At 41.0% G+C, this 18470-nt stretch overlaps 1 protein-coding gene across 4 annotated transcripts in view; it reads left to right on the forward strand.

Annotated features, from left to right (window-relative positions):
• The window catches only part of LAPTM4B (lysosomal protein transmembrane 4 beta), an 82473-nt gene that overhangs the window by 27911 nt on the left and 36092 nt on the right, over nt 1–18470 (forward strand). For all 4 annotated transcript variants that reach the window (XM_025450472.3, XM_049093274.1, XM_035717219.2 and 1 more), the window contains exons 3-4: nt 14559–14632; nt 15158–15280. In XM_025450472.3, coding sequence (XP_025306257.1) covers nt 14559–14632; nt 15158–15280 — 197 coding nt within the window. The remainder of the gene's footprint in view (nt 1–14558; nt 14633–15157; nt 15281–18470) is intronic.

Raw genomic sequence — 18470 nt, forward strand, 5'->3', positions numbered from 1 at the left:
TAAGAAAGGAAAGGGAGGAATCCAAGATGATCCCTGCTTTCCAGCTTGAATAAAAGACCTGAGCTTCAGTGAGGTGAGAGAATCTGGAGTCAGGAGATGAGAGTACACCTGACGGAGGGAGCTCGACTTTGCTTTAAGTGATTCACTGCGTTCGTTAGGAGTCTAGGCTCTGAAGCAAAAGACCTTAGTCTGAATCCTGACTGTGCCATGTTTTTTTTTTTTTTAAGATTTTTATTTGTTTATTCATGAGAGACAGAGAGAGAGAGAGAGGCAGAGACACAGGCAGGAGAAGCAGGCTCCATGCAGGGAGCCTGATGTGGGACTTGATCCCAGGACTCCAGGATCATGCCCTGAGCTGAAGGCAGGCCCCAAATCGCTGAGCCACCCAGGGATCCCCTGTGCCATGTATTAAATGTGTTAACATGGGGCTACTTAACTTAGTGTGCCTTCTATTCCCAGTCTGCAAGATAGGGTTGATCATAGTATCTGCCTCATGGGATAGTCATGGTGATTAAATCAATTAGTGCATGAAAAATGCTTAGAATGCAGTCTGGGCCATGGTAAGTGCTCAATATATTTTGCTTTTACTAACCATTCTTATTTAGGTATGGTCCAGTTGGAATATGAGCTGTCTTAGAGTAGAGAGATTAAAATGGGGGGTGGCTCTGTAACCCAGAACCCAATGTCTGGGCTGATGTAAATTTGAGCACATCAGCCTAAAATGGTATTTATATTAAGGACATAGTGAAAGGAAAAGGAAAGGGGTCCCAGATTGTGCCCTGTAGGAGCGCCAACAGTAGAGGTCAGAACAGGAGCCTGAGAGGAACTGGTACTGAAGTAAATAGAAAACCAGGAGATGCTTTCTTTTCTTTTTTATTAAAGATTTATTTATCTATTTTAGAGAGAGACAGAGAGAGAAAAAAAAGAGCAGAGTGAAAGGGACAGGCAGACGCCCTGCTGAGCGTGGAGCTCAACACAGGGCTCAGTCTCATGCTCTTAAGATCATGACCTAGAACCGAAACCAAGAGTTGGATGCCCAACCTACCGAGCCATCCAAATGCCCCCAGGAGATGCTTTCTATCTGTCACCTTCCACTACCGTAACTTTGTAATATGTACTAAGCAATCAGGACATTATATTCTGGAGTGTGGGACCTTGTCAGACTGAGATGAGGCTTCTGCTATAACATTGCTCCTTCTGTCTATTTTGAATGACCCTGTTACTTTTACAGATTTTCCAGAAAGGGTAATGAGTTCTGTTAATATTAAATTAATATCTCTGCCTTCCCTCCCTTTAGCTAAAAGACCATGTAGTCTATATGTATAATGTTTGATTGATATTTATTCTATTTATTTATTTATTTATTTTTTGGATTGGCATTTAAAAACAAATTATCTTTCACTGTTTCCAGTAGCAGGATTCCATTTCTAAGGTAATTGAGGTTAGAAAAAGAATTTTTAAATGATACAGCTATGGTTCTCTCTGAATCGAACAGTAACACTATATGCCTTGCTCTAATTCCCAGAGATTAAGCTGGTAATGAGCCTCTGGCAGTATAGGCTTAATTTAGCTGACTTCGAAGACTTGCTGGGACTTAAGAGTTTAAAATAGTAATTGTTCTCTAATGTCCTGGATATTAATTCCAGTGCATTTGAGTTTTCTCTCATATCTCATATGTTTGAAGGAAATGAATGAAGAGTTTGTAATTATGGTTAGGACTATCAGTCTTTTGAATCACATGTTATAAAAAGGTACAAAAGAGTAGATATTCACTTGAGTAAATCTTTTTTTAACTTCTTTCCGCTTACATTTCCTTTTCACATGCTTTTGTCTCCTTTTTTTAAAGATTTTATTTATTTACTTGAGAGAGAGCAAAAGAGAGAGAGAGGATGAGCAGAGCGGAGGGGTAGAGGGAGAGGAGGAAGCAGGCTCTCCACTGAGCAGGGATCCTGATGTGGGGTTCCATCCCAGGACCCCGGGATCATGACCTGAGCCGAAGGCAGACGCTCAACCACTGAGCCACCCAAGAGCCCCTGATCTCCTTTTTAAAACAAATTTGTAGGTCAAATTTTATCGCGTTTGACAAGCCTTTCTATGTTTTATTCACATATGGATAGAATTAAATAATCCTTGAAATGGGCATAATCAATTGCTTTAAGTAGCAGTTTTAAGTTGTTATCTTTTTGGAATAGTTGTGGCCATCTGCAGATTTTATCCAGAAGGACAGAGCAGGAATGTGTTTCACTTTTCCATATGGTATTTTACTAAAACGATCTGGGAGAAGAAGATGTGTTATTTACATCAGGAAGAGCCATATGGGAGAATCCAGTGGGATAAAGAAAGAAAATATATAGATTTCTTTAAAAAAAAAAATCTAGCCCTTTAACATTTGTATTTTAATATATATTTTATATGATGCAAAAATATTAGTGACAATACATATTTATAATTTATAAATAAGTATGTATTTTTATGTTACACCCTCCTCCCCACCTCCCAAATTGACCATACTAGGAAAGAATAAGGAAGTGTCATCAATTCAAGGAAACTACAGAGACACAACTAATGTCGGTCGTATGAGATCCTGGATTGGATTTTGGAATAATAAAAGGACATTAAGGGGGAGACAAGTGAAATTTACCTAAGTTTTGTAGTCTAATTAATAGTATCATATAAATGTTAATTTCCTGGTTTTGATGATAAACGGTTACTACTAGGGGAAGCAGGATGAAGGGTATACTTGAACTCTCTACTGTTCTTGTAACTTGCCTATATGTCCAAAATGATTTCAGGATAAAAAGTCAAAGAAAAAAATAGTTCAATCTGTTGACTTAGAGGGCCAAAGGATAATAATTAAAAAGCATATATGTGTGGCATTTGGTATTATACACTCATAACTTACTTTGAGTAGAAGTAGACTTCATGGCATTTTATTTGTAAAATTTTAATGGATTCGCCAAGAATTGTGGCAGGAAGTATCAGTGCTGTGCGTGGTGCCAAAGAGCCCATCAGTCAAATTAATTTCTGGTTAATTTTGCAGGAGATATGTCTTTTCAGTCAAACTTAGTTTTATTTACCAAGTAGACATGCTTGGCATAAAGAAGGAAATGTACATAAAAATAATAAAGAATTGATGGTTAGCATATATGGGCCCCCACCCCCCCCCCCCCCGATTTAGGATAAAGACACCACTACATTTATTGGAGAAAAGATGATCTTTTCAATAAATAGTTCTGGGTGAAATCAATGAGAGAAAAACACATACTTCACAAAAGAAGATATCCATAGAACCAATAAACAGGAAAATATTCTCCACATTATTAGTTGTAAGGGAAATACAGATTATAAGCACAGTAGTGAAGCACTGCCCCTTTCCAAAGTGGCCAACACTAACCAAACTGATAATACCACCTCTGCTGATAAAGATGTGGAATGGCTGGAATTCCCAGATTGCTGCTGGGAGTATAAATCGTACAACCATTTTTGGGAAAACTAAAGCTAAATATACATCTACCCTGTGACTCTGCAGTTCCACTCCTAGATATGGACCTTGCAGAAATGAGTGCTTGTGTCCATCATAAGCCAGGTGTAAAAATGGTCTTAGTAGCTTTATTTATAACAGCTCCAAATTGGAAACAATCCAGATTCCCACCAGTGATAGAATAGACAGAAATGAAGTGATCCAAAATGAAACCATATAAGCAAAAAGGTGATGGTGATTCACTGTACTTTTCTATATGTTTGAAAGTTTTGATAAAAAATAAAAATCTAAGAATGAGGTGCCTGGGTGGCTCAGTTGGTTGAGTGTCTGACTCTAGGTTTTAGCTCAGGCCATGATCTCAGGATCGTGAGATTGAGTTGGGCTTCACACTGGGCTCTCCCTCTCCCTCTGTCCCTACCCCCACCCCATGTGCTCTCTCTCTTAAATACATAAAGTAATTAATTTTAAAAATCTAAGAAATAGGAAAAAAGAATGACCAGGCTTTCCATATGGCTCTTGGCACTACAGAGTAGAGCTCTCCTTGCTCTGTCATTTGGAAAGGGCCCCCAGCTACTTACTTGCTCCAGATAGATCCTCCACATACACTAGGCAGTCAGTCTGCACAGTTTGTCTACTGTGCATAAAAATCCCAACAGTCTTAAGGAAATAGACACACATATGCAGCAGCAGAGGAAGTGAAGCCATAGGAACCATCCTGGTTCCTTTCTTTTCATCCATTCACCCTCTTGTCCTCCCATCTGTGTATTTATCTTTAAGTTGTGTGGCTCAAAAAGTTGCATATTTTACACATTGACTACATCTTGCTTATTATTCTATTTTTTTTTAAATTTTATTTATTCATGAGAGACAGAGAGGTACAGACACAGGCAGAGGGGGAAGCAGGGTCCCTGCGGGGACCCTGGTGGCAGGACTCGAACCAAGGACCCTGGGATCACACCCTGAGCCAAAGGAAGATGCTCAACTACCGAACCACCCAGGTGCCTCTCGCTTATTTTTTAAAAAAAGATAATTCAATGAAAATTCTCAATATTTTTTTACACAGATGTAGATGTAAGACGACCACTAGGGATAATTAAGTGATCTGGATAATCAAGGCCAGCAATTACTATCTCTAGACCTGAAGGAGGGGTGGAGGCTATAGTTACTGGAGCTGGGAATGAGGGACTCATACAGGGTTAACCTCTGCATCAGGATCAGTGATTTCTGGTCTAGGGCCACAGCCAACCAAAGGCAACCTCAGCTTCCCTTTGATCTTATGTCTGGGCTCCATACTAGCTGGACTCCACTTAAGCCAGAGGGTAAGAGAGGCTGTTAGAGCCCATAAGGGTCTGCCTCCTGGGCCAGAGAACTGGATGGTGAAAGGCAAATGGAAGACCTCTGGTAGAATTACTCACTTGTTCAATTGGATGTTCCACCTAACCAGCTATTTTGCCTCCTGCATGTTTCCCCACTTTGTCTGCAAGAATAAAGAACTGTGCTAAATGTCTTTTAAAAATTAGATACATTAAGCCAGGGCACCTCGGTGGCTCAGTTGGTTAAGTGTCTGCCTTCAGCTCAGGTCATGATTTCAGGATCCTGGGATTGAGCCCCACACCGGCTCCCTGCTCAGTGGGGAACCTGCTTCTCTCTATCCCTCTGTGCCCACCCACTCCCACACATGCTCTCTCTCTCAAATAAAATCTTTTAAAAATAAAATAAAATTTGATACATCAAGCCTGCAGATTATTTTTTTAAAGATGTATTTATTTTAGAGAGAGAGAGTGAGCAAGCAGGGGAGGGGACAGAGGGAGATGGAAAGAATCTCAAGCAAATACTGTGATGAGCACAGAGCCCAGTGCAGAGCTCGATCTGATGATCCTGGGATCACGACCTGAGCTAAAACCAAGAGTTGATTGACTGCTAACCCACTGAGCCACCCTGGCAAACCATGCCCCACTTTCCCCCAGCCCCCAAATTGCTTTGATTTGTTTGAGCTTCCGAGTTGGCTGGGGATTGAGTGGGAACTAAAATAGCTGAAGCACCGAGTGCGCTTCCTTTTGTGTTTTCTCACCTGCATCTGCTCTGATGATGAATTTTGTTGTTGTTGCTGTTGCTTGCATTTTAATGTGTTTGAAATCAGGATGTGATTTACCATTTCGTGTGGATTTAGTGTGAGGACATTGTTTTTCCTCCAAATACTTATTTTGAAAAAAATTCAAACTTTCAGAAAAGTTTCGTGTACAATGAACATCCATCTTGCTTTTTTCATTAATAATAATTTCTTTTTTTAATAAATTAATTTTTTATTGGTGTTCAATTTACCAACAGACAGAATAACACCCAGTGCTCATCCCGACAAGTGCCCCCCTCAGTGCCCATCACCCAGTCACCCCCACCCCCGCCCTCCTCCCCTTCCACCACCCCGAGTTCGTTTCCCAGAGTTAGGAGTCTTTATGTTCTGTCTCCCTTTCTGATATTTCCCACACATTTCTTCTCCCTTCCCTTCTATTCTCTTTCACTATTATTTATATTCCCCAAGTGAATGAGAACATACAATGTTTGTCCTTCTCCGATTGACTTACTTCACTCAGCATAATACCCTCCAGTTCCATCCACGTTGAAGCAAATGGTGGGTATTTGTCATTTCTAATGGCTGAGGAATATTCCATTGTATACATAAACCACATCTTCTTTATCCATCATCTTTCGATGGACACCGAGGCTCCTTCCACAGTGTGGCTATTGTGGACATTGCTGCTAGAAACATCGGGGTGCAGGTGTCCCGGCGTTTCATTGCATCTGTATCTTTGGGGTAAATCCCCAGCAGTGCAATTGCTGGGTCGTAGGGCAGGTCTATTTTTAACTCTTTGAGGAACCTCCACACAGTTTTCCAGAGTGGCTGCGCCAGTTCACATTCCCACCAACAGTGCAGGAGGGTTCCCTTTTCTCCGCATCCTCTCCAACATTTGTGGTTTCCTGCCTTGTTAATTTGCCCCATTCTTACTGGTGTGAGGTGGGATCTCATTGTGGTTTTGATTTGTATTTCCCTGATGGCAAGTGATGCAGAGCATTTTCTCCTATGCATGTTGGCCATGTCTATGTCTTCCTCTGTGAGATTTCTGTTCATGTCTTTTGCCCATTTCATGATTGGATTGTCTGTTTCTTTGGTGTTGAGTTTAATAAGTTCTTTATAGATCTTGGAAACTAGCCCTTTATCGGATACGTCATTTGCAAATATCTTCTGTAGGTTGTCTTTGAGTTTTGTTGACTGTATCCTTTGCTGTGCAAAAGCTTCTTATCTTGATGAAGTCCCAATAGTTCATTTTTGCTTTTGTTTCTTCTGCTTTCGTGGATGTATCTTGCAAGAAGTTACTGTGGCTGAGTTCAAAAAGGGTGTTGCCTGTGTTCTCCTCTAGGATTTGATCGAATCTTGTCTCACATTTAGATCTTTCTAAATGAAAGGTGAAAGAGAGTGGTCTAGTTTCATTCTTCTGCATGTGGATGTCCAATTTTCCCAGGACCATTTATTGAAGAGACTTTCTTTCTTCCAGTGGATAGTCTTTCCTCCTTTATCAAATATTAGTTGACCATAAAGTTCAGGGTCCACTTCTGGGTTCTCTATTCTGTTCCATTGATCTGTGTGTCTGTTTTTGTCCAGTACCACACTGTTTTGATGACCACAGCTTTGTAGTACAACCTCAACTCTGGCATTGTGATGCCCCCAGATATGGTTTTCTTTTTTAAAATCCCCCTGGCTATTCGGGGTCTTTTCTGATTTCACACAAATCTTAAAATAATTTGTTCTAACTCTCTGAAGAAAGTCCATGGTATTTTGATAGGGATTGCATTAAACGTGTAAATTGCCCTGGGTAACATTGACATTTTCACAATATTAATTCTGCCAATCCATGAGCATGGAATATTTTTCCATCTCTTTGTGTCTTCCTCAATTTCTTTCAGAAGTGTTCTATAGTTTTTAGGGTAGAGATCCTTTACCTCCTTGGTTAGGTTTATTCCTAGGTATCTTATGCTTTTGGGTGCAGTTGTAAATGGGATTGACTCCTTAATTTCTCTTTCTCAGTCTCATTGTTAGTGTATAGAAATGCCATTGATTTCTGGGCATTGGTTTTGTATCCTGCCACGCTACCAAATTGCTGTATGAGTTCTAGCAATCTTGGGGTGGAGGCTTTTGGGTTTTCTATGTAGAGTATCATGTCATCGGCAAAGAGGGAGAGTTTGACTTCTTCTTTGCCAATTTGAATGCCTTTAATGTCTTTTTGTTGTCTGATTGCTGAGGCTAGGACTTCCAGTACTATGTTGAATAGCAGTGGTGAGAGTGGACATCCCTGTCTTGTTCCTGATCTTAGGGGAAAGGCTCCCAGTGCTTCCACATTGAGAATGATATTTGTTGTGGGCTTTTCGTAGATGGCTTTTAAGATGTTGAGGAATGTTCCCTCTATCCCTACACTCTGAAGAGTTTTGATCAGGAATGGATGCTGTATTTTGTCAAATGCTTTCTCTGTATCTAATGAGAGGATCATATGGTTCTTGGTTTTTCTCTTGCTGATATGATGAATCACATTGATTGTTTTACAAGTGTTGAACCAGCCTTGTGTCCCGGAGGTAAATCCTACTTGGTCATGGTGAATAATTTTCTTAATGTGCTGTTGGATCCTATTGGCTAGTATCTTGTTGAGAATTTTTGCAACCATGTTCATCAGGGATATTGGTCTGTAATTCTCCTTTTTGGTGGAGTCTTTGGTTTTGGAATTAGGGTGATGCTGGCCTCATAGAACGAATTTGGAAGTACTCCATCTCTTTCTATCTTTCCAAACAGCTTTAGTAGGATAGGTATGGTTTCTTCTTTAAACGTTTGATAGAATTCCCCTGGGAAGCCATCTGGCCCTGGACTCTTGTGTCTTGGGAGGTTTTTGATGACTGCTTCAATTTCCTCCCTGGTTATTGGCCTGTTCAGGTTTTCTATTTCTACCGGTTCCAGTTTTGGTAGTTTGTGGCTTTCCAGAATGCATCCATTTCTTCTAGATTGCCTAATTTATTGGCATATAGCTGTTCATAATATGTTTTTAAAATCGTTTGTTTTTCCTTGGTGTTGGTAGTGATCTCTCCTTTCTCATTCATGATTTTATTAATTTCAGTCTTCTCTCTCTTCTTTTTAATAAGGCTGGCTAATGGTTTATCTATCTTATTAATTCTTTCAAAGAACCAACTCCTGGTTCTGTTGATCTGTTCCATAGTTCTTCTGGTCTCGATTTCCTTGAGTTCTGCTCGAATCTTAATTAACTCTCTTCTTCTGGGTGTTGGATCTATCTGCTGTTTTTTCTCTAGCTCCTTTATGTGTAAGGTTAGCTTTTGTATTTGAGTTCTTTCCAGTTTTTGAGTGGATGCTTGTATTGCGATGTATTTCCCCCTTAGGACTGCTTTTGCTGCATCCCACAGATTTTGAATGGTTGTATCTTCATTCTCACAAGTTTCCATGAATCTTTTTAATTCTTCTTTAATTTCCTGGTTGACCCTTTCATCTTTTAGCAGGATGGTCCTTCACCTCCACGTGTTTGAGGTCCTTCCACACTTCTTGTTGTGATTTAGTTCTAATTTCAAGGCATTATGGTCTGAGAATATGCAGGGGACGATCCCAATCCTTTGGTATCGGTTCAGACCCGATTTGTGACCCAGTATGTGGTCTATTCTGGAGAAAGTTCCATGTGCACTTGAGAAGAATGTGTATTCAGTTGAGTTTGGATGTAAAGTTCTGTAGATATCTGTGAAATCCATCTGGTCCAGTGTATCATTTAAAGCTTTCGTTTCTTTGGAGATGTTGTGCTTAGAAGACCTATCGAGTATAGAAAGAGCTAGATTGAAGTCAACAAGTATAAATGTATTATTATCTAAGTATTTCTTCACTTTGGTTATTAATTGGTTTAAATATTTGGCAGCTCCCACATTCGGGGCATATATATTGAGGATTGTTAAGTCCTCTTGTTGAATAGATCCTTTAAATATGAGATAGTGTCCCTCTTTATCTCTCACTACAGTCTTCAGGGTAAATTTTAGTTTATCTGATATAAGGATGGCTACCCCTGCTTTCTTTGAGGACCATTTGAATGGTAAATGGTTCTCCAACCTTTTATTTTTAGGTTGTATGTGTCCTTCTGTCTAAAATGAGTCTCTTGTAGACAGCAAATAGATGGGTCCTGCTTTTTTATCCAGTCTGACGCCCTGAGCCTTTTGATGGGTTCATTAAGCCCGTTCACGTTCTGAGTTACTATTGAGAGATATGAGTTTAGTGTCATCATGATATCTATTCAGTCCTTGTTTTTGTGGATTGTTCCACTGAACTTCTTCTTAAAGGGGAATTTTAAGAGTCCCCCTTAAAATTTCTTGCAGAGCTGGTTTGGAGGTCACATATTCTTTTAGTCCCTGCCTGTCTTGGAAGCTCTTTATCTCTCCTTCCATTTTGAATGAGAGCCTTGGTGGATAAAGTATTCTTGGTTGCATGTTCTTCTCATTTAGGACCCTGAATATATCCTGCCAGCCCTTTCTGGCCTGCCAGGTCTCTGTGGAGAGGTCTGCTGTTACCCTAATGCTCCTCCTCATAAAAGTCAGGGATTTCTTGTCTCTTGCTGCTTTAAGGATCTTCTCTTTATCTTTGGAATTTGCAAGCTTCTCTATTAAATGTCAAGGTGTTGAACGGTTTTTATTGATTTTAGGGGGGTTCTCTCTATTTCCTGGATCTGAATGCCTGTTTCCCTTCCCAGATTAGGAAAGTTTTCAGCTATGATTTGTTCAAATACATATTCTGGCCCTCTGTCCCTTTCGGCGCCCTCAGGAACCCCAATTAAAAGTAGGTTTTTCTTCCTCAGGCCGTCGTTTATTTCCCTTAATCTGTCTTCATGGTCTTTTAATTGTTTGTCTCTTTTTTCCTCAGTTTCCCTCTTTGCCATCAACTTGTCTTCTATGTCACTCACTCGTTCTTCCACCTCGTTAAGTCTCGTCGTTAGGACTTCTAGTTTGGATTGCATCTCATTCAATTCATTTTTAATTTCTGCCTGATTGGATCTAAATTCTGCAGTCATGAAGTCTCTTGAGTCCTTTCTGCTTTTTTCTAGAGCCACCAGTAGCTGTATAATAGTGCTTCTGAATTGGCTTTCTGACATTGAATTGTAATCCAGATTTTGTAACTCTGTGGGAGAGAGGACTGTTTCTGATTCTTTCTTTTGAGGTGAGCTTTTCCTTCTAGTCATTTTGTTCAGTGCAGAGTGGCCAAAAACAAGTTATACTGGGAAAAGGAGAAACAGAGGAGAGAAAGAAGGAAAGAAAAGAGAAAAAGGAAAAAGAAAAAAGGAAGAAAAAAAGCAAAAAAGAGAAGAAAAAGAAAGAAAGGGGGAAAAAAGGGTGGGGGAAGCAATCAGAAATAAAAAACAACAATAACAACAACAACAACAACAACAAAAACCACGGGGGAGTATCTTCTGTTTCTGCGTACTTTAAGTCCCTTGACTTCCCCTGGAACTGGTCCATCTAGCTGGTCTTCTGGGGGAGGGGCCTGTTGTGCTGATTTTCAGGTGTTAGCACTTGGGGTAGCTGCTGTGCCCCCTGCCTGGTGCAGGGCTCAGTGGGGGTTGTTCACCCCGTGAGGCCGCAGGAGGAACCACCACAGTGGCGGCGGCAGCTCTGGAGCCCTGGAGTCAGCTCCCGCAGTCACCACGGAGCTCTCGGTCTGCAGGGCCTGGAGGCTCCGGGGCGGGGCCGCTGATCTGCTCAGCTCGGGGCAGGAGCGTCCTTGCTGTCCTGGGCCCTCCTGGCCTCTGCCTGTCCCGGGGGGAGGCCGGATCTTGGGCTGTGTCCTGGCGCCCTGTGCTGCGGGGCCTGCGCTGTGGGATTCCCGCTGCCCGAGCCCCTCCGAGCTGCTCCGGGTCCCGCCGTGCGCGCTGCAGCCCTTAGGGAGCTCGGCGCACTCTCCCAGGCGCAGGTGTCTTTAGTGTCCCAGGGAGCCCGAGGGCATCCCCGCCCTCCTGGGTCCTGCTCCAACTCCCTGCGAGCCCCTTTCCGCCCGGGAAGGTTGGTGCAGCTCCTGCTTCTCCAGGACGGGGCTCTCCTGTCCTGGGGACACTCGCCCCCTCCTCCGCCCGGCTCCTTGCGGGGCCCCTCACCCTTGGATGCCTTTTGTTTCTTTATTTCTTTTTCCCGTCTTCCTACCTTGATAGAAGCCCGAACTCTTCTCACTGTAGCGTTTCAGGTGTTCTCTCTTTAAATCTCAGGCCGAATTCGTAGATTTTCAGGATGATTTGAAGGTTATGTAGGTAATTTGGTGGAGACAGGTGACTTGGGGACCCTTCTCTTCCGCCGTCTTGCCCCTCCTCTCCATTAATAATAATTTCGAGTTTTTCATTTTTTATGGATTATCTCTATAGTGAATAGGCATAAAACAGTATTTACAGAATACCAAATAATGGTTCAAGTATCTGTGTACCCACCAGTCGTTTTAGGAAGTTGAATTTTAGGGGTGCCTATGTGGCTCAGTTGGTTAAGCATCTACCTTCAGCTCCGGTCATGATCCTGGGGTCCTGGGATCAAGCTCTGCATCTGGCTCCTTGCTCACCAGGAAGTCTGCTTCTCCTTCTCCCTCTCCCAATGCCCGCCCTGCTTGTGCTGTCTCCCTCTGTCAGATAAATAAATAAAAATCTTAAAAAAAAAAAAGAATCCTCATTTACCTGTGACATAATTAAAAGGAATGAAGTTTAGGGGCTCCTGGGAGACTCAATCAGTTAAGCGTCCAACTCTTGATCTCCGCTCAGGTCTTGATTTTTCATGGTCTTGAGTTCAAGCCCCACGTTAGGCTCTACACACCTACTGAAAAAATAAAATAAACAAAAAGAATGAATTTTAATCCCTCAGAGTAGCTTATGTTCACTGTGGTGTACTACACATTATTTCAGAGGAGTCAGCATGTGCTCTGGTTTGCTAGGAAAGAATTCATGTAAGCATGCTTTATCTTACCTGCTCTGTGTTTTCATTTGATTTACACTTTGATTCTACCTAAGTAGAATCAAGTTCACATGCTTGTCATATACTCAGTCTGGTCAGTATGGTTGGTGTAAGATTTGTACAAACAGAATTTTAAAAATTTTCTTATCTCAAATCAACTTTTTTTTAATGGTAAATAGTATATCATTGTGAATGGTAATAGGATATTTCATGACTTTTATTTGTGCCTTTTAAATTTCTCTTTGAGAAAGATGTACATTTAAACATTGTTTATGATTATGTGAGATTTAGTCCTGGAGTTTCTTTTTACTTCAGAATAGGATATGCAGGTAATATTAATTTTCATAGGTTATATTAATATTTAAAAATTTAAAATACAGCTTTGAGTTTGTCTGTCTACCTATCTGTCTCTTTTAAGACCTGTGAAGTAAAGAATATCCTATAAATGGCCTGGTTCCATTAAATTAATTTTTTTCTCATTATAAAATATGCTTGTACAGAATTTGGAAACTGTCTGATTTGACAAGAAAATAATAAACTTTTGCCTGAGATTACTATCAATTCTAATAGGTTTTGCACATAGCAAGTACCTACTGATCTCCAGTACTTTTTAGGGAGGCTGTGTGGTTTTCTCAGCACTTTGATTTTAATGTTACAGCATATCTCAATTCAGATTGAGCACATTGCAAGTGCTCAGTGCCCACGTGTAGCTAGTGGCTGCTGTAGTGGGCATCTTGTATATGTTGTTGGGTTGTTGTAGTAAACACGATAGAGTTCTTTTCCTCAGAAAGCGTCCTCTAGCAGAGGGAGATAGCTAATGCGCAACAGATATAAGTAAGATAGTAGTGATATGTGCTATAAAGAAAAATACGGCATTGACGTGGGAGGAATTGGAAGGGCTGTATTACCTAGAATACTCAGAGAAGAGCTATTGGAGATGTGGATGTTTGGGCTGAGGCCTGAATGATCGAAAAGGAGTTAGGGGCGCCTGGCTGGCTCACTCTTTTGAGCTTGGGCATTGGCCTTGGCTCCAGTCATGATTTCAAGGTCCTAGGATCAAGCCCCCCATCCAGCTCCCTGCTCAGCCACGCACCTCACCTTTCCGCTCATGCGCATTCTCTCTTCCCTTCAAATAAATAGAATCAAAAAAAAACAAAAAACAAAAAACAAAAAACAAATAAATAGAATCTTTAAAAAAACAAATAAAAATGCTTACTTCTGTGAAAATGCGAGTGACGTTGTCTCCAGTCAGTGGGAACTGCAAATGCAAGGCCCTATGATGGGAAATTCTCCTTGTACTTAGCAAACCAAGTGGTATGACTGGGTTGTAGGAAGCCAGAAAAGTACAAGATGAGATTGGGGAGGTAGGCATGCTCTAGAAGAATTGCAGATGTAAAGGCTATGATAAGAAATTGAGGTTTTATTTTAAGTGAAATGGGAAGCCAGAGGAGGGTTTTAATAGGAGCACAAACAAAACACACATGAATTTGTAAAATACAAGTTAGACACTCACATTTTAAAAATATCTAATTTATTATATATCTAATTCAGTGGATTCAGAAGACCAAACTTTTTTTTAACATCTCAATATCTCTCTCCCATTTTCTTTAATATCTCTCTCCCATTTTCTTTCTTTTTTTTTTTAATATTTTATTTATTTATTCATGAGAGACACAGGGAAAGAGAGGCAGAGAGAGAAGCAGGCTCCATGCAGGGAGCCCGACGTGGGAGTTGATCCTGGGACTCCAGCATTAGGCCCTGGGCTGAAGGCAGATGCTTAACCGCTAAGCCACCCAGGCATCCCTCTCTTTCCCATTTTCAAAATAAACTTATATGCGAGTCAGTGTGTTATCTATAGATATTTATATGACTTAGGGAGAACTTCTTTTGGACATTTTATATCCATTAAGTATCATTTTCTCAAATTCCAAAAGTGCTCCCGGTGTTTTACTTAATCTAAAGTTCTTGCTTATAATTGGTTTCTAAACAAAATGCCTTTGAAGAGAGACGAAAATTGTTAGAACAGTGGATCTACTACTGATTTTCTTTTTCTTTCCTAACCTTTTGGCAGACATGTGCATTGCGATTGCAATTTCTCTTCTCATGATCCTAATATGTGCCATGGCCACTTATGGAGCATACAAGGTAAGTGGCTTTGAAAGAAGAGGCTGAGCCTTTTCCTTGGTCCTTTATACTTTATAAGAAAGAAGAAGTGATGATTCTCAGTTTCCTCTAAGAACCTTTGGGAGCTTAAATCTCTTATTAAGGAGTGCCTGGGTGGCTCAGTTGGTTAAGCATCTGCCTTCGGCTCAGGTTATGATCGAGCCCCCCATCTGGCTCCCTGCTCAGGGGCGGCCTGCTTCTCCCCTTCCTCTGCCTGCCACTCCCCCTGCTTGTGTTCTTTCTCCTTCTCTCTGTCAAATAAATAAATGAAATAATAAAAAAATAAGTCTCTTATTATGTGGAAAACCATTGCTATAGTCTCAGAAATGTTCACTGAGGCTTGTTTAGTGACCCTCTGTGTGGCTTACCAATTGTCATCATGACCTGGCTTATTGAATTTCTTGTCCTCCAATTTCCTCCAGATTAAGAAAGGATTTGTCTGAATTGCAAAAAAATAATATTTTATGATATTGAACACATTAACACCATCTTTTCTCTCCTCTTTAGCAACGCGCAGCGTGGATCATCCCATTCTTCTGTTACCAGATCTTTGACTTCGCCCTCAACACCTTGGTTGCTGTCACTGTGCTTGTCTATCCAAACTCCATTCAGGAATATATTCGGCAGCTGGTATGTGGCCATTCTGATTACTGTTCCCTTCATGAGGGTAATAATCTACAAGTCAGGGATCTAGACTCAACATACACAAACACACATGAATTTGTGGGTTTTTCCACTTGGATCTGAGTTACTGATTAGAGATTTTTGAATATCAGTTTAAAGATAAGATTTTTTGGTTTCTTAGAATGCTTTGGGACAACATAACCTTCTGAGGTAGATAAGTCAAGAGCTGTGATGACTGTGTTAGACACACCTACATAAATTATAAGCTAGTTACTAATTTGTATTTTTGTAAAGCATAGTTTGCTCAATTATTAGCAGAGGGTAGTTTTTTGCCTCTGCCGTTTGTATGGAAAAAAATGGAACTGTACTATGCTATGGTTTCCAAACTTATTTCACCATAGAACCCCTTTCTTCCTCTTGCATCTTTTTGGGGCTAGTTTTCTGTTGAATGTTCTTTGTGACCATCTGAACAAATGTGGGTAACTGGATATTCAGAAGTTTGTAGAGCGTGTAATACTTCTGTTTCTTTACATTTTTCACCTTTGTTTTTAAAACTGTGAATGTGCCTTAAAATTTAATTTCTCCAGAATCTTAGAATGTTTGAAAGGGAGAGAATGTTCACTCTTTGGAGATTTGCATTGTTTGTGGGCTTGGGGGTGGGAGCAGGGTTTTTCTGGATGCAAACCCATGTGACAATGGGGACTAAGAAGTTCCATAGAAAAGGGAGAGATGGAGGCATGGAAGGAGGGAAGGAAATATAGCAGCAGAAGTTTGTGATTCTATGGCAGTCATGCCTAAATCACATATCTAGTACTCAGCAGACATAGCATGAGAGTAAGTTCAGTTGTCACTGTTATGGTTGTCATTCTTTTTTTTTCTTTTTAATAATAAATTTATTTTTTATTGGTGTTCAATTTACCAACATACAGAATAACACCCAGTGCTCATCCCGTCAAGTGCCCCCCTCAGTGCCCATCACCCAGTCACCCCCACCTCCCGCCCTCCTCCCCTTCCACCACCCCTAGTTCGTTTCCCAGAGTTAGGAGTCTTTATGTTCTGTCTCCCTTTCTGATATTTCCCACACATTTCTTCTCCCTTCCCCTATATTCCCTTTCACTATTATCTATATTCCCCAAATGAATGAGAACATACAATGTTTGTCTTTCTCCGATTGACTTACTTCACTCAGCATAATACCCTCCAGTTCCATCCATGTTGAAGCAAATGGTGGGTATTTGTCATTTCTAATGCCTGAGTAATATTCCATTGTATACATAAACCACATCTTCTTTATCCATTCATCTTTCGATGGACACCGAGGCTCCTTCCACAGTTTGGCTATTGGGGACGGATGAAAGATCTAAATGTGAGACAAGATTCCATCAAAATCCTAGAGGAGAACACAGGCAACACCCTTTTTGAACTCAGCCACAGTAACTTCTTGCAAGATACATCCACGAAGGCAAAAGAAACAAAAGCAAAAATGAACTATTGGGACTTCATCCAGATAAGAAGCTTTTGCACAGCAAAGGATACAGTCAACAAAACTAAGACAACCAACAGAATGGGAGAAGATATTTGCAAATGACGTATCAGATAAAGGGCTAGTTTCCAAGATCTGTAAAGAACTTATTAAACTCAACACCAAAGAAACAAACAATCCAATCATGAAATGGGCAAAAGACATGAAGAGAAATCTCACAGAGGAAGACGTAGACATGGCCAACACGCATATGAGAAAATGCTCTGCATCACTTGCCATCAGGGAAATACAAATCAAAACCACAATGAGATCCCACCTCACACCAGTGAGAATGGGGAAAATTAACAAGGCAGGAAACCACAAATGTTGGAGAGGATGCGGAGAAAAGGGAACCCTCTTACACTGTTGGTGGGAATGTGAACTGGTGCAGCCACTCTGGAAAACTGTGTGGAGGTTCCTCAAAGAGTTAAAAATAGACCTGCCCTACGACCCAGCAATTGCACTGTTGGGGATTTACCCCAAAGATTCAGATGCAATGAAACGCCGGGACACCTGCACCCCGATGTTTCTAGCAGCAATGTCCACAATAGCCACACTGTGGAAGGAGCCTCGGTGTCCATCGAAAGATGAATGGATAAAGAAGATGTGGTTTATGTATACAATGGTTGTCATTCTTAAGCTGTTAGTAACAGCTTCTCTTTGTTTTAGAAACAGGTCCATGTTTTGGTAGCCGATAGTGTCAAGAAAAGGCTGAGTGTATTTCCCATGAGCTGACTGTATATATATTTTCTCTTCTTGTATAGCTTGACTGTTTCTGCATGAGAGGGTTTCTGTGTGACAAGCAGTTTATAGAATTACCTCTGTCTTGGGCAGCCCCGGTGGCGCAGCGGTTTAGCACCACCTGCAGCCTGGGGTTTGATCCTAGGGACCCTGGATCGAGTCCCACATCGGGCTCCCTGCATGGAGCCTGCTTCTCCCTCTGCCTATGCCTCTGCCTGTCTCTCTCTCTCTCTCTCTCTCTCTCTCTCTCTCTGTGTGTGTGTGTTTCTTTGAATAAATAAATAAAATCTTAAAAAAAAAAAAAGAATTACCTCTGTCTTTAAGGACTTGGGTTTTAATTCTGTAAGGTTGACCCAGTGCCAGGTTTCTAAAATCAACCTTGGAAGGGTGGAGGAAACATGACCTCGACATAGGCTATCAAGTGAGGGGTGGGGAAAGGGTCGTTAGGAGATGCTCAGACAAGCCATATGGCAGCCTTGCGACTACTTGAAGAGTGTGTTGTTTGCTCCATCCTGTTTAGTGCAGAGACTTATAAGAAGCGGAAAGCATGCAACATGCAGGCAAACATTTAGAATCCTCAGAATACCACTTTGACTTTGTTTAAACGTTTTGTACTTATTTGCTCTAGAGCCAACAGTGGCAAAATAATAATACTGGTGACGCTGACAGTAAGCATAATGTCAGTAAAAAAAAAATCACCACCTTCTTTTATTTTTAATTACAAACCAAGTAATACAGGTAGGTGAATGTCTTCAGTATGTTCTACTTAAAAATCAGTCTGAGTCCAAGGCGTGGATTCCTAAAGCTCCACAGACAGTGAAGCCTCGCTGATGAGCTGACTTAACAGGAGTCTGGAGGGACTGTTATCTGGAAGGTGGGAGGAGAGCACCCACTTCATTCTAATGCCTGTTCTGTTCATGCAGAGTCTTGTGA

This window comes from Canis lupus, chromosome 13 (genome assembly GCF_003254725.2).
Source record: "Canis lupus dingo isolate Sandy chromosome 13, ASM325472v2, whole genome shotgun sequence".
Classification (NCBI taxonomy): domain Eukaryota; kingdom Metazoa; phylum Chordata; class Mammalia; order Carnivora; family Canidae; genus Canis; species Canis lupus.